General features: G+C 52.6%; 3 protein-coding genes across 3 annotated transcripts in view; 2 read left to right on the top strand and 1 right to left on the bottom strand.

Moving 5' to 3' along the window:
* Positions 1–6,777, top strand: part of ift46 (intraflagellar transport 46 homolog (Chlamydomonas)) — an 8,663-nt gene extending 1,886 nt beyond the window's left edge. Inside the window, exons 3-6 of the mRNA XM_080486134.1 lie at positions 4–146; positions 622–715; positions 902–1,030; positions 4,877–6,777. Coding sequence (XP_080342260.1) covers positions 4–146; positions 622–715; positions 902–1,030; positions 4,877–5,230 — 720 coding nt within the window. The 3' untranslated portion in view covers positions 5,231–6,777. The remainder of the gene's footprint in view (positions 1–3; positions 147–621; positions 716–901; positions 1,031–4,876) is intronic.
* Positions 6,778–7,171: 394 nt separating this feature from the next.
* Positions 7,172–16,419, top strand: LOC308123587 (RPA-related protein RADX). The gene is made up of 20 exons (XM_080486135.1): positions 7,172–7,487; positions 8,373–8,472; positions 8,546–8,735; positions 8,780–8,904; positions 8,986–9,108; positions 9,176–9,342; positions 9,516–9,672; positions 9,856–9,964; positions 10,043–10,134; positions 10,206–10,331; positions 11,833–11,925; positions 12,007–12,174; positions 13,386–13,495; positions 13,567–13,901; positions 14,010–14,060; positions 14,277–14,320; positions 14,394–14,648; positions 14,798–14,926; positions 15,544–15,946; positions 16,330–16,419. The coding sequence occupies exons 1-19, from the start codon at positions 7,392–7,394 to the stop codon at positions 15,663–15,665; spliced, it is 2,592 nt and encodes an 863-aa protein (XP_080342261.1). The 5' UTR covers positions 7,172–7,391; the 3' UTR covers positions 15,666–15,946; positions 16,330–16,419.
* Positions 16,420–16,973: 554 nt separating this feature from the next.
* The window catches only part of asgr1a (asialoglycoprotein receptor 1a), a gene marked incomplete at its 3' end in the record, with an annotated part of 8,507 nt that continues 2,980 nt past the window's right edge, over positions 16,974–22,500 (bottom strand). Inside the window, exons 7-8 of the mRNA XM_080486574.1 lie at positions 22,054–22,163; positions 16,974–17,130 (exon numbers count right to left, since the gene is read on the bottom strand). Of these exons, the coding sequence (XP_080342700.1) occupies positions 16,974–17,130; positions 22,054–22,163 (267 nt within the window). The remainder of the gene's footprint in view (positions 17,131–22,053; positions 22,164–22,500) is intronic.

Raw genomic sequence — 22,500 nt, forward strand, 5'->3', positions numbered from 1 at the left:
GAGGAAGAGGAGGAGGAGGAGTCTGACGAAGATGACTCTGAGGAGGAGGAGGCAGCAGGAGGTCCAGACGGAGCGTACGACCCGGCGGACTACGTCAACCTGCCTGTTTCCACGGAGATCAGAGAGCTGTTCAAGTACATCACCCGGTGAGACGCACAACTACACAACTACACAACTACTACACAACTACTACACAATTACTACACAACTACACAACTACTACACAACTACACAACTACTACACAATTACTACACAACAACTACACAACAACTACACTCACCTGGTGAGATGCAACCTTCATCTCCCCCTCTTCCTCCTCTTCTTCCTCCTCCTCCTCCTCCCCCCTCCTCCTCTTCTTCATCCTCCTCCTCTTCCTCCTCCTCCTCCTCCTCTTCTTCCTCCTCTTCTTCATCCTCCTCCTCTTCCTCCTCCTCCTCCTCCTCCCCCTCCTCTTCTTCCTCTTCCCCCTCCTCCTCCTCCCCCTCCTCCTCCTCCTCCCCCTCCTCTTCTTCCTCTTCCCCCTCCTCTTCTTCCTCTTCCCCCTCCTCCTCCTCCTCCTCCTCCTCCTCTTCCTCCTCCTCCCCCTCCTCCTCCTCCCCCTCCTCCTCTTCCTCCTCCAGGTACTCCCCTCAGTCAGTGGAGTTGGATCACAGTCTGAAGCCGTTCATCCCAGACTTTATTCCAGCTGTTGGAGACATTGACGCTTTCCTGAAGGTACACACACACACACACACACACACACACACACACACACACACACACACACACACACACACACACACACACACACACTCACACACACTCACACACACACACACACACACACACACACACACACACACACACACACACACACACACACACACACACACACCCTCACTCAGTGGATGATGTGTTCAGGTTCCGCGGCCTGATGGGAAACCAGACGTTCTGGGTCTGGAGGTTCTGGACGAGCCGAGTGTGAAACAGTCGGATCCCACGGTGATGTCACTGTGGCTGTCAGAGGAGAGCAAGCAGCACACCGCAGAGGTACACACACTGCCAGGGGGACTACTGAATACTACATTGTGTACTACTGAATACTACATTGTGACGTGATAAATTGTAGGACCAGTTGATACTGAACACACCAAACACAGGTTATATACAATATATATCCATGAATATAATAATATATACAAAATAACACATCCAGTCCAGTTCCATCTTGAGTGGCTGGACCGGTCAGCACTTGCTGGGTGGTTCCTGGTGCTGATTGGAGCTTTTTGCAGCCGGTTCTGGTCGTCGGGCTTCATGTTTCACTGAGTCACCTTTACCGCAGCGCCCCCTGCTGGAGCCTGGCCACTCATTCAGGTGCCTTAACAGTTAACCTTTCTCCGTGCTCCACTATTTGTCTGCTCTTACCGGGTCCACAGTCCGAGGTTCTACTGAACACATAAGTTAGAGGCTTTCAGGAAGGTGGCACTATTTTGTTGGTCCGTCTTTGTGGAAGATTGAGGGTGAAATGAGGTGTGGAGGCTCGCTGCCTTAAACTGGCTTCAGCAGCCAAAACACTGCCTGTGTTCAGGCTGGTCCTGGTCAGTGCAACTAGTACAGCTGCAGGTTACCTGGTCAGTGCAACTAGTACTAGCTGTACTAGTTAGATTGACCAGGAGGAGTGGAGCTGTACTAGTTGTACTGACCAGGTAACCTGCAGCTGTCGTGACGTTGTGTAGTGACGTTGTGTAGTGACTGTTGTGACGTTGTGTAGTGACGTTGTGTAGTGACGTTGTGACGTTGTGTAGTGACTGTTGTGTAGTGACTGTCGTGACATTGTGTAGTGACTGTTGTGACATTGTGTCGTGACGTTGTGTAGTGACTGTCGTGACGTTGTGTAGTGACTGTTGTGTAGTGACTGTTGTGACATTGTGTCGTGACGTTGTGTAGTGACGTTGTGTAGTGACTGTTGTGTAGTGATGTTGTGTAGTGATGTTGTGTAGTGACATTGTGTTGTGACGTTGTGTGGTGACTGTTGTGACGTTGTGTCGTGAAGTTGTGTAGTGACTGTTGTGACGTTGTGTAGTGACTGTTGTGACGTTGTGTAGTGACATTGTGTCGTGACGTTGTGTAGTGACGTTGTGTAGTGACGTTGTGTAGTGACGTTGTGTAGTGACGTTGTGTAGTGACTGTTGTGACGTTGTGTAGTGACATTGTGTCGTGACGTTGTGTAGTGACGTTGTGTAGTGACTGTTGTGACGTTGTGTAGTGACATTGTGTCGTGACGTTGTGTAGTGACTGTTGTGACGTTGTGTAGTGACTGTTGTGACGTTGTGTAGTGACATTGTGTCGTGACGTTGTGTAGTGACTGTTGTGCAGTGACTGTTGTGTAGTGACTGTTGTGACGTTGTGTAGTGACATTGTGGCGTGACGTTGTGTAGTGACGTTGTGTAGTGACTGTTGTGAAGTGACTGTTGTGAGGTTGTGTAGTGACTGTTGGGACGTTGTGTAGTGACGTTGTGTAGTGACATTGTGTCGTGACGTTGTGTAGTGACTGTTGTGAAGTGACTGTTGTGAGGTTGTGTCGTGACGTTGTGTAGTGACTGTTGTGTAGTGACTGTTGTGTCTTGACTGTTGTGAGGTTGTGTAGTGACTGTTGGGACGTTGTGTAGTGACGTTGTGTAGTGACGTTGTGTAGTGACTGTTGTGACGTTGTGTAGTGACATTGTGTAGTGACGTTGTGTAGTGACTGTTGTGACGTTGTGTAGTGACATTGTGTCGTGACGTTGTGTAGTGACGTTGTGTAGTGACGTTGTGTAGTGACTGTTGTGATGTTGTGTAGTGACATTGTGTCGTGACGTTGTGTAGTGACGTTGTGTAGTGACATTGTGTCGTGACGTTGTGTAGTGACATTGTGTAGTGACTGTTGTGACGTTGTGTAGTGACATTGTGTCGTGACGTTGTGTAGTGACTGTAGTGACGTTGTGTCGTGACGTTGTGTCGTGACATTGTGTCGTGACGTTGTGTAGTGACGTTGTGTCGTGACGTTGTGTCGTGACGTTGTGTCGTGACGTTGTGTAGTGACGTTGTGTAGTGACTGTTGTGAAGTGACTGTTGTGAGGTTGTGTAGTGACATTGTGTCGTGACGTTGTGTAGTGACGTTGTGTAGTGACTGTTGTGTAGTGACTGTTGTGTAGTGACGTTGTGTAGTGACGTTGTGTAGTGACTGTTGTGACGTTGTGTAGTGACATTGTGTCGTGACGTTGTGTAGTGACGTTGTGTAGTGACTGTTGTGACGTTGTGTAGTGACATTGTGTCGTGACGTTGTGTAGTGACGTTGTGTAGTGACTGTTGTGTAGTGACGTTGTGTAGTGACTGTTGTGACGTTGTGTAGTGACATTGTGTCGTGACGTTGTGTAGTGACGTTGTGTAGTGACTGTTGTGATGTTGTGTAGTGACATTGTGTCGTGACGTTGTGTAGTGACGTTGTGTCGTGACGTTGTGTCGTGACGTTGTGTAGTGACGTTGTGTAGTGACTGTTGTGAAGTGACTGTCGTGACGTTGTGTAGTGACATTGTGTCGTGACGTTGTGTAGTGACGTTGTGTAGTGACTGTCGTGACGTTGTGTAGTGACATTGTGTCGTGACGTTGTGTAGTGACGTTGTGTAGTGACGTTGTGTAGTGACTGTTGTGTAGTGACGTTGTGTAGTGACTGTTGTGTAGTGACGTTGTGTAGTGACTGTTGTGACGTTGTGTAGTGACATTGTGTCGTGACGTTGTGTAGTGACTGTTGTGAAGTGACTGTTGTGTAGTGACTGTTGTGACGTTGTGTAGTGACATTGTGTCGTGACGTTGTGTAGTGACGTTGTGTCGTGACATTGTGTCGTGACGTTGTGTAGTGACATTGTGTCGTGACGTTGTGTAGTGACTGTTGTGTAGTGACTGTTGTGACGTTGTGTAGTGACATTGTGTCGTGACGTTGTGTAGTGACGTTGTGTCGTGACATTGTGTCGTGACGTTGTGTAGTGACATTGTGTCGTGACGTTGTGTAGTGACGTTGTGTAGTGACTGTTGTGACGTTGTGTAGTGACATTGTGTCGTGACGTTGTGTAGTGACGTTGTGTAGTGACTGTTGTGACGTTGTGTAGTGACGTTGTGTCGTGACATTGTGTCGTGACGTTGTGTAGTGACATTGTGTCATGACGTTGTGTAGTGACTGTTGTGTAGTGACTGTTGTGACGTTGTGTAGTGACATTGTGTCGTGACATTGTGTCGTGACATTGTGTCGTGACGTTGTGTAGTGACATTGTGTCGTGACGTTGTGTAGTGACTGTTGTGATGTTGTGTAGTGACATTGTGTCGTGACGTTGTGTCGTGACGTTGTGTAGTGACGTTGTGTAGTGACGTTGTGTAGTGACGTTGTGTAGTGACTGTTGTGTAGTGACGTTGTGTAGTGACTGTTGTGACGTTGTGTAGTGACGTTGTGTAGTGACGTTGTGTCGTGATGTTGTGTCATGACGTTGTGTCATGACGTTGTGTAGTGACGTTGGGGCGTGACGTTGTGTCATGACGTTGTGTAGTGATGTTGTGTCATGACGTTGTGTCATGACGTTGTGTCATGACGTTGTGTAGTGACGTTGGGGCGTGACGTTGTGTAGTGATGTTGGGGCGTGACGTTGTGTCATGACGTTGTGTAGTGATGTTGTGTCATGACGTTGTGTCATGACGTTGTGTCATGACGTTGTGTAGTGACGTTGTGTCATGACGTTGTGTCATGACGTTGTGTAGTGACGTTGGGGCGTGACGTTGTGTAGTGACGTTGGGGCGTGACGTTGTGTAGTGATGTTGTGTAGTGACGTTGTGTCATGACGTTGTGTCATGACATTGTGTGTCCTCCAGGTGAAGGTGAGCAGCGTGCTCCGCCCCCACTCCAACCCTCGCCTGGTGGACAGTTGGATCCAGAGCATCAGCGCACTGCATCGCTCCAAACCGGCAGCGAGTGTCCAATATGGCCGCCGCATGCCGGATGTGGACGTGCTGATGCAGGAGTGGCCGGCGCAGCTGGAGGAGCGTCTGCAGCGGCTGCGCCTGCCGCCGGCGCGTCTGCGCTGCAGCCTGGAGCGATACGTGGACCTGGTGTGCTCCCTGCTGGACGTCCCGGTGTACTGCTCCCGCCTGCAGGCGCTGCACCTGCTCTTCAGCCTGTACCTGGAATTCAGAGACTCCGCCCACTTTGTGCGTAGGGCACAGTGACCCCCCCCCCACAGTGACCCCCCCCCCCCCCCCCCCCCCCCCCCCACAGTGACCCCCAGGAGAAACAGAAGAGGCTCATGTCTCCTGGCGGTCAGTTGGTCCTCACTGCTCTGCTTCCTGTCTCCGTCCAGTCGAGTCCATGAGAAGTTTGTTTGTTTAATAAAAAGGCTGTGAAGCGTTTCGTGGAGCCGCTGTGTCAAACACTAAACTACGTCCACAATGTCCTCAAAGTGAACGACTGGAAGTCCTCAGAGGGACGAACCTACAGAAGACCAGCCTCTGTCCGATGAATTGTGTCTCTTGTCTCCCTGTGTCTCTTGTCTCCCTGTGTATCATGTCTCACTGTCTCTTGTCTCCCTGCGTCTCATGTCTCTCTGTGTCTCATGTCTCTCTGTGTCTCATGTCTCCCTGTGTCTTGTCTCCCCGTGTCTCTATGTGTCTCATGTCTCCTTGTGTCTCATGTCTCTCTGTGTCTCATGTCTCCCTGTGTCTTGTCTCCCGGTGTCTCTATGTGTCTCATGTCTCCTTGTGTCTCACGTCTCCCGGTGTCTCTTGTCTCCCTGTGTCTCATGTCTCCTTGTGTCTCACGTCTCCCCGTGTCTATATGTGTCTCATGTCTCCTTGCGTCTCACGTCTCCCGGTGTCTCTTGTCTCCCTGTGTCTCATGTCTCCCTGTGTCTCACGTCTCCCTGTGTCTCTATGTGTCTCATGTCTCCTTGTGTCTCACGTCTCCCGGTGTCTCTTGTCTCCCTGTGTCTCATGTATCCTTGTGTCTCATGTCTCCCTGTGTCTCTTGTCTCCCTGTGTCTCTTGTCTCCCTGTGTATCTTGTCTCCGTGTCTCCCTGTGTCTATTGTCTCCCTGTGTCTCCTTGTGTCTCATGTCTCCCTGTGTCTCTTGTCTCCCTGTGTATCATGTCTCCTTGTGTCTCATGTCTCCCTGTGTCTCGTCTCCCCGTGTCTCTCGTCTCCCCGTGTCTCATGTCTCCCTGCGTCTCATGTCTCCCTGTGTCTCGTCTCCCCGTGTCTCTCGTCTCCCCGTGTCTCATGTCTCCCTGCGTCTCATGTCTCCCTGCGTCTCATGTCTCCCTGCGTCTCATGTCTCCCTGTGTCTCGTCTCCCCGTGTCTCTCGTCTCCCCGTGTCTCATGTCTCCCTGCGTCTCATGTCTCCCTGCGTCTCATGTCTCCCTGTGTCTCTTGCTCCTGACAGATCCAACGACTCCAATGACGCCTGCATGTATGTCAAAGTCCACACTGGGAAACTGCTAATGAATGAATGATAACTACTGGCTGTGGACAGCGCCACCGTGTGGCTGCTGACAGATTTAACACTGAAACATTCATAGAGGAGAGATCCTACAGTAGAATGTAGTGATCAGCACAGAAACTACAGTTTTTATAGGATGAAGGACAGAAATATAAACAGAGAACGATACGGAAAAGAGATAATAGATCAAATGAGTTCAGTTTCAGTTTTGAAATAAGGAATATCCCCCGGGTTTATTTCGAGGTTCAGCAGTTTTTTTACTGTTGTGTTGGAATAAATCTTTCACCAAACAATGTTGTTGTTTGGGCCAGTTCATCGTGTGGACCCACTGCCCACTGCTACGTGTACGCGGCTCGGTGAACGGGAAGTTAATTTAAGAAGTGTACATGTGAGTATTCGTAAAAAGAGTTGCACAAAGCAAGGGAGAGATTTTAATCAGAGCAGATTCATGATGCTCACAGCTTTATGCAGCATATCAAACACTCACATCAGCAGGCTGAGGAAGACTTTCAGAGGAAGGTTGAGGAAGATCCACTGGGTGGCGCTCGTCAGCTTCAGGTTTTAGTAAACAAAACAAGGACAAAGTTGCTCGTTGTGCGTTAACTCCCGTTGACTGGCGCTACCGGAGCGCGAGATGCCCCATCCAAGATGGCGGCGAAGCTGCGCCACTCCAGCGCAGACGAGGCGTCTATCGATGAGCTGTTCGGCCTTGGTCATCGTGACGTCACTTCCTATCGTCCTAAACAAACGTAAAGCAACCAGAGATATTCTCCTGGAAGATTCATAAACAGGAATTAGAAGGTTCAGGTCGAAGTTTGGATCGAAACCAACCGGAACTCTGCGAAATGTTTCCGCTTCCCGTCATGCACCGCGCTGTTATTGTCTGGTGAACATCATGGCGGCTGTAGGCTGCGTCCTCCTCCGGAGTCTGAGCCGGTCCAGACCCGGGCCAGGACCGGACCGGACCCGGTCCAGACCCGGTCCGTCACAGGTCAGGGTTCTTACTGAAACGTTTGAATTTAATCTTGGTCCACCTGTCTCTCTCCTGTCCCTTTCCTGTCCACCTGTCTCTCTCCTGTCCCTTTCCTGTCCACCTGTCTCTCTCCTCCCACCTGTCTCTCTCCTGTCTCTTTCCTGTCCACCTGTCTCTCTCCTCCCACCTGTCTCTCTCCTGTCCACCTGTCTCTCTCCTGTCTCTTTCCTGTCCACCTGTCTCTCTCCTCCTTTGTCTCTCTCCTGTCCACCTGTCCCTTTCCTGTCCACCTGTCTCTCTCCTGTCCACCTGTCTCTCTCCTCCCACCTGTCTCTCTCCTGTCTCTTTCCTGTCCACCTGTCTCTCTCCTCCTTTGTCTCTCTCCTGTCCACCTGTCCCTTTCCTGTCCACCTGTCTCTCTCCTGTCCACCTGTCTCTCTCCTCCCACCTGTCTCTCTCCTGTCCCTTTCCTGGCCACCTGTCTCTCTCCTCCCACCTGTCCCTTTCCTGTCCACCTGTCTCTCTCCTCCCACCTGTCTCTCTCCTGTCCACCTGTCCCTTTCCTGGCCACCTGTCTCTCTCCTCCCACCTGTCCCTTTCCTGTCCACCTGTCTCTCTCCTCCCACCTGTCTCTCTCCTCCCACCTGTCCCTTTCCTGTCCACCTGTCTCTCTCCTCCCACCTGTCTCTCTCCTCCCAGCTGTCTCTCTCCTCCCACCTGTCCCTTTCCTGTCCGCCTTTCTCTCTCCTGTCCCTTTCCTGTCCACCTGTCTCTCTCCTCCCACCTGTCCCTTTCCTGTCCACCTGTCTCTCTCCTCCCACCTGTCTCTATCCTTTCCACCTGTCTCCCCTGGATATCTTGCAGGAGCTGGGGGACAGTTTGACCCTGTGCTTTGTCTCTCAGGCATCTCTGGTTTGCAGGGACGTCCTGCGAGTGGTGGAGCTGCGGCGCTACACCAGAGACCTGGGCTCCCCGGTATACTTCCCCCAGGCTGTCCTTCACGGTGAGGTGCTGCAAGACATCCTCACATCTGCCTCACCTGTCCCTCCTGTCTCACTTGTCTCACCTGTCTCCAGGAGACGACCTGTACGACGTCACGCTGACAGACGGGGACTGCAGAGTCCAGGTGACTCTGGATCCTGGTCTGAACGGCCTGGTAGAGAGACACGTCCTCCGTCCTGGACGAGCTGTGTACAGCTCCACTTTCAGCGCCGCCATGAGAGCTCAGCTCCCAGCAGACCCCGGGGCCTCTGGAGGCGGAGACAGGTGAGTGGGGGGAGGGGGCGGAGCCATGTGATGTCACAGTTCAGGTGTGGGTCCTCCTGCAGCTTCCGGCTGGTGTGGGTGGAGCTAAGAGACGAGGTGGAGGACGGAAGAGAGGCCAGGACGGAGGACTGGGACAGACTGCCCTGGTTTGGATCCTCGCCACCTGCAGGTGAGTGATGACATCATTGTGACATCACTGACTCACCTGGAGAAGGAGCAGAGCTCTGACTGGTGGACTGGGTGTGGGCAGGGCCTCCGGTTCCCCTGAGAGCCAATCGGAGCATCTTCCTGCCTCTGTGGAACGACGTGGACCCCAGCGGGGCAGCGTGGACAGAAGCTCTGCCCCCCGAGGACGACCCAGATGAGGACGAAGGTATCCGTCTGTGGTTCTGGATCATCACGGTCCAGTTCCTGGTGACCGGTCCATGTTTGGTCTGCAGGTGGGCGTCCTGATGTGAGCGTGTCCCAGCTCAGACAAGACTTCCTGTCTGGACAGCGCCGCCTCACACGGAGCACCGTGGAACGTCAGCTGATCGTACGCATCATCAACAAGTCACACCTCATGTACTACGGCAAGACGGACCGGAACTGCAGCTGTCCATACAAGGTAAGTCCTCAGTCCTCCTCCTGTCACATGGAGACTCCTGGAGATCACCTGGAGATCACCTGGAGAACACCTGGAGATCACCTGGAGATCACCTGGAGAACACCTGGAGATCACCTGGAGAACTGGTGTGTGTGTGTGTGTGTGTGTGTGTGTGTGTGTGTGTGTGTGTGCAGGCGTTGCTGGAGGTGTGTGACTCTACAGGAAGTGTGTGTGTGGTGCTGTGGAACAGTGTGTGTGTGCGTTGGTTCTGCCGCCTGAAGCCCGGTGACATCATCACCCTGAGACGTTACAGAGTCAAGGCTCGCTACCCGGCGCCGTCTGATGACATCGGTAAGGTTCTGTTGTTGGTTCAGTTCAGCTGTGGCTGGCGGACTGTAACTCCCAGCATGCCTTGCTTGTGTGTGTGTGTGTGCGTGTGCGTGTGCGTGTGCGTGTGCGTGTGCGTGTGCGTGTGTGCGTGTGCGTGTGCGTGTGCGTGTGTGTGTGTGTGTGTGTGTGTGTGTGTGTGTGCAGAGGTCAGTGTGAACAGCAGGAACCCCACCACACACGTCTCAGTCCTCCCAGAATCCTCTGTTTCCCCCACCCACCTGCTGGCTCCGCCCACCAATACCTTCTACAACAGGTACAGTCTCTGGCTCCGCCCCCTCCCCCTCTTATAATGGTCTATAGAGACCTGCTGATGGTCTGGTCTGTCCCTCAGTCAGGAGGTCCTGGACCAACCTCACGGCGCCCTGTGTGATGTCATCGGCCTGCTGACCTTCTCGGGCCGATCGGAGCGAATCAGAAGTGAGGGTAGGTGTTGTCATGGGGACAGCAGAACCGAGTTCAACAGAGAACGACCCAAGATGTGATTGTTTATCCAGACGGCCGGGGGGCGGGGCTTCTGCAGTACCGCTGGCTACGACTGGACGACGGAGCCAGCGACCGGCCTATCATGGTGAAGCTTTTCTCCACGTCTCAGCCTGACGTCCACCAGCAGCTGCTGCCAAGTCAGTCCACTGACTCTATGGAGAGGAACGCTCCTTTTAGCAGGGGAACCAGGGGAACCAGGGGAACCAGAGCAACCAGGGGAAACAGGGGAACCAGAGGAACCAGGGGAAACAGGGGAACCAGGGGAAACAGGGGAACCAGGGAAACCAGGGGAAACAGGGAACCAGGGGAACCAGGGGAAACAGGGGAACCAGAGGAAACAGGGAACCAGGGGAAACCAGGGGAACCAGAGCAACCAGGGGGAACCAGAGGAACCAGGGGAAACAGGGGAACCCGAGGAACCAGGGGAACCAGAGGAAACAGGGGAACCAGAGGAAACAGGGAACCAGGGGAAACCAGGGGAACCAGAGGAAACAGGGAACCAGGGGAAACCAGGGGAACCAGAGCAACCAGGGGAAACAGGGGAACCAGAGGAACCAGGGGAAACAGGGAACCAGGGGAAACAGGGAACCAGGGAAACCAGGGGAACCAGAGCAACCAGGGGAACCAGAGGAACCAGGGGAACCAGGGGAAACGGAACCAGGGAAACCAGGGGAACCAGAGCAACCAGGGGAAACAGGGGAACCAGAGGAACCAGGGCACCAGAGGAACCAGGGGAACCAGAGGAACCAGGGAAACCAGAGGAACCAGGGGAACCAGGGGAAACCAGGGGAACCAGAGGAACCAGGGGAACCAGAGGAACCAGGGGAACCAGAGGAACCAGGGGAACCAGGGGAACCAGAGCAACCAGGGAAACCAGAGGAACCAGAGCAACACAGAACATACTGACACAACATAACACAGTTGACATGTAGTTCCACGAACAGCACTATACATAATAGTGTAACTCTGGACAACAATAAGACATAAAACACTGGACAACCCCCCCCCCCCCCCCCCTATCCTATCAGAGAACCTTTATATACAGTCAGTAAGGATAAAAATATCTCAAATTATATATCACATGGAATCAAATAAGAAAAGAAAAGAATAATAATCATAATAATAAATGAATAAAAAAATAAAAAAAACAAAAATAAATTAATAAAATAAATATATATAAATATATATATAAATAAAAATTAATTTAAAAAAGAACAAAACAATTTATCAGTCTGTCTGTCTCTGTGTCTGACTGTCTCCGTGTCTGACTGTCTCCGTGTCTGACTGTCTCTGTGTCTGACTGTCTCCGTGTCTGACTGTCTCCGTGTCTGACTGTCTCTGTGTCTGACTGTCTCCGTGTCTGACTGTCTCTGTGTCTGACTGTCTCCGTGTCTGACTGTCTCTGTGTCTGTCTGTCTCTGTGTCTGACTGTCTCCGTGTCTGACTGTCTCCGTGTCTGACTGTCTCTGTGTCTGACTGTCTCTGTGTCTGTCTGTCTCTGTGTCTGACTGTCTCCGTGTCTGACTGTCTCTGTGTCTGACTGTCTCCGTGTCTGACTGTCTCCGTGTCTGACTGTCTCCGTGTCTGTCTGTCTCTGTGTCTGACTGTCTCCGTGTCTGACTGTCTCTGTGTCTCCAGTGTCGGTGGTGGTCCTCTGCAGACTGAAGGTAGTCCACTGTCACCCGTCCTGCTTCCTGACCAACACCACCTTCACTCAGGTGTACAGCACAGGTAAGGCCCCGCCCCCTGTCGATCGGCTGATTGGTCCATCTGTCCTGACTCTGCCCTGTCTTCTGATTGGCTGACGGCCAGGCCACCACTCACAGATGGCTTACCGGAGGCTCCGCCCAGTCCGGCGCTTCCTGCGATGGCTCCGCCTTCAGGATGAAGGACAGGTGCTGAGCCGGGCTCTGATTGGAGGCTCCTTCGTGTTCCCGCCTCCTCCCGTCTCCTTGGAAACGTACCTGCGGAGCAGACAAGGTCAGCTGACCGTTTCTGAGTGTCTGCTGGTGTCGTCTGGTCCCAAGGACCCCTGACTGCAGAGAGGATGAACGTCGGGGCAAACGTTCAGGAATGTGGGCGGAGTCATACGTTGAGTGAAAGAGAAACTAATTGAACTCATTTGGGCGCCTGCAGACCCTCATCAGAACCCAAAGAACAAGAAGAAAACTTGGGCTGTGACGTGAGTCAGCTGCTTTCGACAGGACAGTTCGTCCTCCGTGAAGAAGCTGTAGAATTTACAGGCCACGCCCCCTCAGGTCAGGCCACGCCCACTCACAGCGGGCGCACGTCTGTCTCATGTGTGTTTTAACTTTCAGCTGCAGCTTATTTCTGGCCTCCACATTTCTCTGAACTGTTTCAGTAATGAAAGAGAAAGTTTGTGTCTGAGCCGCCATGTTGGTCCGGAGCTGAGTGATGCCTTCAGGTGCATCACGTAACTCCGCCCTCCGACATTTTAATGAGCTGCGGGGCTCGGACAGTGGTGAGGCTACAAGCTAGACAGGATTTAAGTATGAGTCATTAGAGAGCTGGAACGGGCATGAGCAGCACCCTGCAGAGCAGCACCCTGCAGAGCAGTACCCTGCAGAGCAGCACCCTGCAGAGCAGTACCCTGCAGAGCAGCACCCTGCAGAGCAGTACCCTGTAGAGCAGTACCCTGCAGAGCAGCACCCTGCAGAGTAGTACCCTGCAGAGCAGCACACTGCAGAGCAGCACCCTGCAGAGCAGCACCCTGCAGAGCAGTACCCTGTAGAGCAGTACCCTGCAGAGCAGCACACTGCAGAGCAGTACCCTGCAGAGCAGCACCCTGCAGAGCAGCCAGGACTTCAGCCAGGACGGTTGGAACAGCAGAACCAAATGTCTTCAGCCCGACGGAGCTGGACGGAGACAATGAGGCCATTTTATTGGTCAGGATCCTGGAGTGCTGAACGTTCTTCTTGTTCTTATGGAGGATCAATCGGCCTTAACGCCACACGCTGCCAAGCACGTCTCCCACAAACCCAACCCACCTCAACCTTGACTCCGCCCACATTGGAGCACACTGAGCTCACCAACAGCGCAGCCAGCGGCGTCTCTCTGGTCCTGGTCTCTGAGACCAGGTCCAGGAGACCGGGTCCCTGAGACCAAGTCCAGGAGACCAGGTCCCTGAGACCAGGTCCCCATGACTCAGCTCTTGCTGTGACCCTGACCAGGTGACCCGGGGTTCCTGCAAGGGGCGGAGCTTCAGAGGGCCATGGAGCGGCTCTGTTACCGGGAGCGACGGACCTTCTGTATCCAGGCCACGATTACCATGGTTACCACGGTAACCTCCCGCCACATTGTTGTCATTGTGTTTGACCCTGAGCTGGTCCTGACGCTCCGCTTGTCCTGCAGGACGACCGCCGCTGGTTCTGGACTGACACAACTTCCACGTGCCCCCCACTCCGGCCTTCCTGCCCCCCGTCCTCCCCTTCCTCCTGCCCCCCCCTCCGGTCCTCCTGCCCCCCGTCCTCCCCGTCCTCGTGCCCCCCCCTCCGGCCCTCCTATCCCCCCCCCCGGACCTCCTGCCCCCCGTCCTCCCCGTCCTCGTGCCCCCCCCTCCGGCCTTCCTGCCCCCCGTCCTCCCCGTCCTCGTGCCCCCCCCCCCGGCCCTCCTGCCCCCCGTCCTCCCCGTCCTCCTGCTGCCGGGTGTCTCTGTCCTCAGCACGCAGTCCGAGGACGCCTTGCAGGTCAGAGCCACAGCCATACATCTGTCCTCCAGTCCACATGGGGGCGCTGTGTCCATCTGTAAGCCTTCTACTCTGTAAACTCTCTTTCTTTAATCTGTGTGTTTCTAGAACAAACTGTTTGAAGAAGAAGAAGCTGTTTTCCACTGCTGAAGCTCCCCGGTCAGTCTCACACCTCCGTCCCCTGACGTCCTCCACGTTTGTAGTCCTGTAGCTTTGCTATGCTGCCATGCCAGGTTTGGTCTTTTATTTATGCTTTTTACTGTGTGTGTGTGTGTGTGTGTGTGTGTGTGTGTGTGTGTGTGTGTGTGTGTGTGTGTGTGTGTGTGTGTGTGTGTGTGTGTGTGTGTGTGTGTGTGTGTGTGTGTGTGTGTCCAGGTGTCCCTGGGGCTCACTACAGCAGGACTACAACAGTGGGACAGGTGAGTTGCCTTACTGAGCAGCGTGTTGAACAGAAGAACTCCAGCTCCCATCATGCACCTCTCTCTGCTGCAGTGCTGTTTGAAGCCTCCATGGAGTTTCTGCATGGAACAGATGAAGAGGAGGAAGAGGATGGGGACGATGCTTCCTCGTTTGTCACCGCCCCCCTACCACCTGTCATCCCACCTGTCGCCATGGAAACACTGCCAATGCACTATGACCCCACCCACAGGGAGCAGCAGGCTATTGCCATGGCAATAGGAGGAGGGAGGGTATTTAATGGGAACTTTGTGCCTGCTGTCAAGAACTACTACACACTGACACTGAGAGGTACACACACACACACACACACACACACACACACACACACACACACACACACACACACACACACACACACACACAGAGTCAGAAGCTGGTGTGATGTGTGTGTGTGTGTGTGTGTGTGTGTGTGTGTGTGTGTGTGTGTGTGTGTGCAGCTCTGCCGGACGACGTGCTGATCAACACACTCTTCCTGCCCCAGTCATCCTCCTTCTGTCACTCAAACACCTGGACCTCCATCCTGGCCCACGGAGCCTTCAGCTCAGACTCACCGCCACCCTCTTCAGGTGTGTGTGTGTGTGTGTGTGTGTGTGTGTGTGTGTGTGTGTGTGTGTGTGTGTGTGTGTGTGTGTGTGTGTGTGTGTGTGTGTGTGTGTGTGTGTGTGTGTGTGTGTGTGTGTGTGTGTGTGTGTGTGTGTGTGTGTGTGTGTGTGGTCGACTCTACTGTTGATAGATTTTGCTTCAAAACACTGAGACAAGAAGAAAACCTCCAGTGAAGCATCGACTTTCATCATATCTTCTGCTCTCTGATTGGTCCTCTCTGTCCTCTGCTCTCTGATTGGTCCTCTCTGTCCTCTGCTCTCTGATTGGTCCTCTCTGTCCTCTGCTCTCTGATTGGTCCTCTCTGTCCTCTGCTCTCTGATTGGTCCTCTCTGTCCTCTGCTCTCTCCTCTGCTCTCTGATTGGTCCTCTCTGTCCTCTGCTCTCTCCTCTGCTCTCTGATTGGTCCTCTCTGTCCTCTGCTCTCTCCTCTCTGTCCTCTGCTCTCTGATTGGTCCTCTCTGTCCTCTGCTCTCTCCTCTCTGTCCTCTGCTCTCTGATTGGTCCTCTCTGTCCTCTGCTCTCTCTGATTGGTCTTATCTGTCCTCTGCTCTCTCTGATTGGTCTTATCTGTCTTCCTCAGCTGACCTCATCACCATGGCGCCCCAGCTGGCCAATCAGAGGATGGCGTGTGTGCTGGAGGCGTGTCATGTGGGAGGAGCCTGTACGGAGGTCATCCTAAGCCGAGCGTTTCGTCTGAACTGACTGAGTCCTCTCAGTACTCTGAGTACTTTTCCCAGTGAAACACACTTTTGGAGGTTTTGTACTTTTTAAACTTGGTAACTTTCCACACCTGCAGTTACAGTTACTGTTTGTACTTTTCCTTCACGGATTAGGTGTTGTCATGTGAAACGTTGTCATGGAAACGGGGCCTTTAAGGAAAAGTAACTGTAATCTTGTCTGTATTTTCTTGATCTTAATGTGAAAGACAGCAATGAACGAGGACAGAGACGGACAGAGACGGACTGGGGTTCAGAATATCACAGGTTCGATTCCCACAGCTGACAGGTCACCACTGTGCTTCCCTGAGCATGACCCCCCCCCCCCCCCCCCCCCCCCCCCAGAGCAGGAAGGTCAGTGTGGAAGAGGACTATGGACTGATAAGACGGACGGATCTCAGAGGACTGATAAGATGGACGGATCTCAGAGGACTGATAAGATGGACAGATCTCAGAGGACTGATAAGATGGACGGATCTCAGAGGACTGATAAGATGGACGGATCTCAGAGGACTGATAAGGGACAATTAGTTTAGTTTGGAAGGTTTAAATCCTCACAAGAGACACTCCTGATGTTATGGACAGGTTGGTGATCAAAGACTCACTAAATTAGATTTGAGGTTTTTATTGTCTCTTGTCTTCACATTCAGAGCTGCAGGGACAGCCCCCCCCCTCGCCGCCTCTAGGCACCTCCTCTAGGCACCTCCCCTAGGCACCGTCCCTCACCTCCCCTAGGCACCTCTCCTAGGCACCTCCCCTAGGCACCGTCCCTCACCTCCCCTAGGCACCTCCCTAGGCACCTCCTCTAGGCACCTCCCCTAGGCACCTCCCCTAGGCACCTCCTCTAGGCACCTCCCCTAGGCACCGTCCCTCACCTCCCCTAGGCACCTCCCCTAGACACCTCCCCTAGGCGCCGTCCCTAGGTGCCGTCCCTAGGTGCCGTCCCTAGGCACCTCCTCTAGGCACCTCCCCTAGGCACCGTCCCTCACCTCCCCTAGGCACCTCCTCTAGGCACCTCCCCTAGGCACCGTCCCTCACCTCCCCTAGGCACCTCCCCTAGGCACCTCCTCTAGGCACCTCCTCTAGGCACCTCCCCTAGGCACCTCCCCTAGGCACCGTCCCTCACCTCCTCTAGGCACCTCCCCTAGGCACCTCTCCTAGGCACCTCCTCTAGGCACCTCCTCTAGGCACCTCCCCTAGGCACCTCCCCTAGACACCGTCCCTCACCTCCTCTAGGCACCTCCTCTAGGCACCTCCCCTGGGCACCCCCCCCCCCCCTCCCGGGCGCCGCCCCTCAGGACCGCACGCTGTGTCTCTGGCAGACGAAGCGCAGCCGGGTGGAGCAGTGCAGGTCGTTGAGACGTCCGTCAGAGTGCAGGTGAGCGCAGTCCTCGTCCCCCGTCCCCAAACCGTGATTGGTCCAGGCGTCTGGCTGCCCGACCTTCCACCGCCTGCAGGGGGACGGACACACACAGGAAGTACACCTGGAAGTACACGACACACAGGAAGTACACGACACACAGGAAGTACACGACGCACAGGAAGTACACGACATACAGGAAGTACACGACACACAGGAAGTACACGACACACAGGAAGTACACGACACACAGGAAGTATACGACGCACAGGAAGTACACGACACACAGGAAGTACACGACACACAGGAAGTACACGACATACAGGAAGTACACGACACACAGGAAGTACACGACACACAGGAAGTACACGACACACAGGAAGTATACGACATACAGGAAGTACACGACACACAGGAAGTACACGACATACAGGAAGTATCCAATACACAGGAAGTATACGACACACAGGAAGTACATACACACCAGTAAATGTAAAAGCCATGAAGTATTGAGGAAATGGATTGAGATATTTTAAAGATGTACTCGGGGGAAAATCACCTGCCGTAGATGAACAACTGAGTTCTACAGGTTTTTTGACAAGATCTTAAGAGTTTTGTCACACAAAGTATTTTTGGAGTTTAACCCTGACTGGATGAAAGGAGGAAATATCCCTTTAATTAGTAAACAAAGATCTATAAGAAGTAGATCAGTCAGACAATGATTCTATGTGTTTCCATGGTGACAGAGGACGTGATGGACGAGTGTCTCTCTGCACTGATTAAAGGAAGAATATTCCCAGTCAGATTAGATTCATTTGTCATATGTTGGATTATCAGGACTCTGTCGACCCAGAAGGTCTTGTAATACTTCTGGACTTCGATACATAGAAAACTCTAGAACAGCCTGTTGTCCTTAAACCAGTCATTCTCAAAGTGTGGTACGCATACCACTAGTGGTACTCGGGGCTCCCTCTAGTGGTACGCCAAAGGATCACTGAAATAAATATAAATTTCCACCAGAAAGAACCAGGTTCTAGTTCTGGTCCAGGACCAGCCTTAGCACCAGTTCTTAGTCTTTCCACTGCCAAAGCCCCGGCCAGACCGGAGCTGAACTGCTGCTACGCTGGTCCCCCTTCATAGCTGGACCAGGAGCCAGACTGGGATCAGAGAGGAGCCAGACTGGGACCAGAGAGGAGCCAGACTGGGACCAGAGAGGAGCCAGACTGGGACCAGAGAGGAGCCAGACTGGGACCAGAGAGGAGCCAGACCGGGACCAGAGAGGAGCCAGACCGGGACCAGAGAGGAGCCAGACCGGGACCCGACATGTCATCAGCTGGGGGCGGAGCACCTCCGGAGGTATCTCTGGAGGTATCTTATTATAGAGGTACCTCTGGAGGTACCTCTACCTACGAAGAGGAAAACTCCAGAGAACACGGAGCCCCAGAGTGGTTCTAGAGAGAAATAAAAATAACATGAGGGAACGATATAATAAGTGGTTCCCTGAAGTTAATAACACGAGGGAACGGGATTATTTAATCTGCGTTGGCGGAGCCGCGGCTCTCGACCCGGACTAAACCACTGGGACAGTCCGTCTCCTGGTTCCTGGGTGAGCACAGGGACCCGGACTAAACCACTGGGACAGTCCGTCTCCTGGTTCCTGGGTGAGCACAGGGACCCGGACTAAACCACTGGGACAGTCCGTCTCCTGGTTCCTGGGTGAGCACAGGGACCCGGACTAAACCCATGAAGACAGTCCGTCTCCTGGTTCCTGGGTGAGCACAGGGACCCGGACTAAACCCATGAAGACAGTCCGTCTCCTGGTTCCTGGGTGAGCACAGGGACCCGGACTAAACCCATGAAGACAGTCCGTCTCCTGGTTCCTGTTTGAGGGCTGTCAGTGTGAAATTGGTGAAATCAGTGACGTGTCACGTTTTGGAGTGACGCAGTGACGTCGCTCTACTGGCTCCGCTAACGGTGGAAAAAGAACCGGTTCTAAGTACAGGACAGTTTTATTTCATCTTTAAGAAGTTTTTTGTTGTTTGTGTTTCATTTATTGAAGTACAATGTTTATTTAACTTTTCTGTGTAATATATTTTAATTGAATCATTATTTAAGTACAGTCTTTTATTTTCCTATATTTAAGTGTAGTATTACTAATCTAACTGTGTACAATGTTACAATGGCTGATATATTAAATATACTTCTTTAGGAGTAAAACCTCGGCCTTGTTTCTGATGAATACTTCAGCTTACTAGGCTGTATACTACTGTATAGTGTTGGTCATTATGGTGGTACTTGGAGAGCCAAGTATTTTCTGGGTGGTACTTGGTGAGCCAGGTATTTTCTGGGTGGTACTTGGTGAGCCAGGTATTTTCTGGGTGGTACTTGGTGAGCCAGGTATTTTCTGGGTGGTACTTGGTGAGCCAGGTATTTTCTGGGTGGTACTTGGAGAGCCAGGTATTTTCTGGGTGGTACTTGGTGAGCCAGGTATTTTCTGGGTGGTACTTGGTGAGCCAGGTATTTTCTGGGTGGTACTTGGTGTAAATACTTTGAGAAGCGCTGCTCTGGGGCGACCTGGACTTTGGGAGGATTTCTGTGCAGTCATCAGAATCTTTTACAGTAATATAGATAGTAGTATCTCCTCACGCAGGTATTACTCCTAGATATGCAGTGCAGCGTGGTATTCCTCAAGGATTCTGAAGGTGACTCAGCATTATTATTTAAAACCAGTGTAATGGTTGAATGCTCCTGACTCACTTCAGAGTGTGAAGCCACAGCCTTCACACTCTGTAGTGTTAATGCTGAAGAGTGAAGCCATCACTAGTTCCATGTGATGACAGAGGAGGTGTTAATGCTGAAGAGTGAAGCCATCACTAGTTCCATGTGATGACAGAGGAGGTGTTAATGCTGAAGAGTGAAGCCATCACTAGTTCCATGTGATGACAGAGGAGGTGTTAATGCTGAAGAGTGAAGCCATCACTAGTTCCATGTGATGACAGAGGAGGTGTTAATGCTGAAGAGTGAAGCCATCACTAGTTCCATGTGATGACAGAGGAGGTGTTAATGCTGAAGAGTGAAGCCATCACTAGTTCCATGTGATGACAGAGGAGGTGTTAATGCTGAAGAGTGAAGCCATCACTAGTTCCATGTGATGACAGAGGAGGTGTTAATGCTGAAGAGTGAAGCCATCACTAGTTCCATGTGATGACAGAGGAGGTGTTAATGCTGAAGAGTGAAGCCGTGGTTGCTTCATTCAGAGAGCCAGGAGGAAGAGGCGTCCTGTGGAGTACTCACTATGACATCACCAGAATACCATGAATCTTATGTACGTTTCACAAACAAATACTGCAGTTCTGGTTTTTCACCTCAGAATCCACAGTGTGGAACAACTACTGCTGTCATACTAATACAAGGTTTGTAGTACGATTCCACATTGATTCACTTCTATGTTCTCCAGTCAGTCTCTAGTCCCACCAGAGCTCAAGCTGACGAGACTCCTTAGTTTCTCCATGAGGGCAGAGACAAGGTCATACCCCCACTACCCCAGAGAGACTGTCCAGAGAGACTGTCCAGAGACTGTCAAGAGACTGTCCAGACAGACCGTCCAGAGAGACTGTCCAGAGAGACCGTCCAGACAGACCGTCCAGAGACTGTCAAGAGACTGTCCAGACAGACCGTCCAGAGAGACTGTCCAGAGAGACCGTCCAGAGACTGTCCAGAGAGACTGTCCAGACAGACCGTCCAGACAGACCGCCCAGAGAGACTGTCCAGACAGACCATCCAGAGAGACCGTCCAGAGAGACTGTCCAGAGAGACCGTCCAGACAGACCGTCCAGAGACTGTCAAGAGACCGTCCAGACAGACCGTCCAGACAGACCGTCCAGAGACTGTCCAGACAGACCGTCCAGAGAGACTGTCCAGAGAGACCGTCCAGAGACTGTCCAGAGAGACCGTCCAGAGAGACCGTCCAGAGAGACTGTCCAGAGAGACTGTCCAGAGAGACCGTCCAGACAGACCACCCAGACAGACCGTCCAGAGAGACCGTCCAGACAGACCGTCCAGAGAGACCGTCCAGACAGACCGTCCAGAGAGACCGTCCAGACAGACCACCCAGACAGACCGTCCAGAGAGACCGTCCAGACAGACCGTCCAGAGAGACCGTCCAGAGAGACCGTCCAGAGAGACCGTCCAGACAGACCGCCCAGACAGACCGTCCAGAGAGACCGTCCAGAGAGACCGTCCAGAGAGACCGTCCAGACAGACCGCCCAGACAGACCGTCCAGAGAGACCGTCCAGACAGACCGCCCAGACAGACCGTCCAGAGAGACCGTCCAGACAGACCGTCCAGAGAGACCGTCCAGACAGACCGTCCAGAGAGACCGTCCAGAGAGACTGCCCAGAGAGACCGTCCAGACAGACTGTCCAGAGAGACCGTCCAGAGAGACCGTCCAGAGAGACCGTCCAGACAGACCGTCCAGAGAGACCGTCCAGAGAGACTGGGGTTCAGACAATCAGTCCATGAGAAGAAAAGCTAATCTCATATTCACTGCTCCAGCTAGAGGAAGAAGACACTTCTGTCCTGGTTCTGGTAATGAATTTAAAATGCTCCTAATAAAGGACAGACTGGAGACCTGGACAGATCACCAGCCACCAGGTCTCTGTTATTATTATAATGTCTTTGCTCCTTGTCTGAGGAACTGTTTCATATTTCATTTATACATATATATATATATATATATATTAATCCTCTACAAGTAGACAACACACAGGAAGTACACAGACTCAGGACTATCCAGAGTTAATGTGGACAGACAGTTTAAAAAAGACAACAGACACAAGTCAGCGTCTTATGACAAAGAAATAAACGTGTATGGACCAACTGGTGCTTTTCAGGACCAACACACACACACACACACACACACACACACACACACACACACACACACACACACACACACACACACACACACACACACACACACACACACACACACACACACACACACACTCTGACCTGCGGTTCATGACGTAGGGAGTCTGGTTCACCCACTCCCACCTGCCCGTCCGCTCGTCTGTCAGACCGATCCAGGAGAACGTCCCTGAGGTGTGCTGGGACACAAAGTCCTGCACACAGGTGAGAGGGACACACAGGTGAGAGGTACACACAGGTGAGAGGTACACACAGGTGAGAGGTACACACAGGTGAGACACCCATAGGTGAGACATACACAGGTAAGACACAAGTGAGAGATATTCAGGTGGGAGACACACAGGTGAGACATACACACACAGGTGAGAGACACACAGGTGAGACACCCACAGGTGAGACATACACAGGTAAGACACAAGTGAGAGATATTCAGGTGGGAGACACACACAGGTGAGACATACACACACAGGTGAGAGACACACAGGTGAGACACACACAGGTGAGACATACACAGGTGAGACACACACAGGT

Source organism: Lipophrys pholis (assembly GCF_963383615.2).
Source record: "Lipophrys pholis genome assembly, chromosome: 18".
Classification (NCBI taxonomy): Eukaryota; Metazoa; Chordata; class Actinopteri; order Blenniiformes; family Blenniidae; genus Lipophrys; species Lipophrys pholis.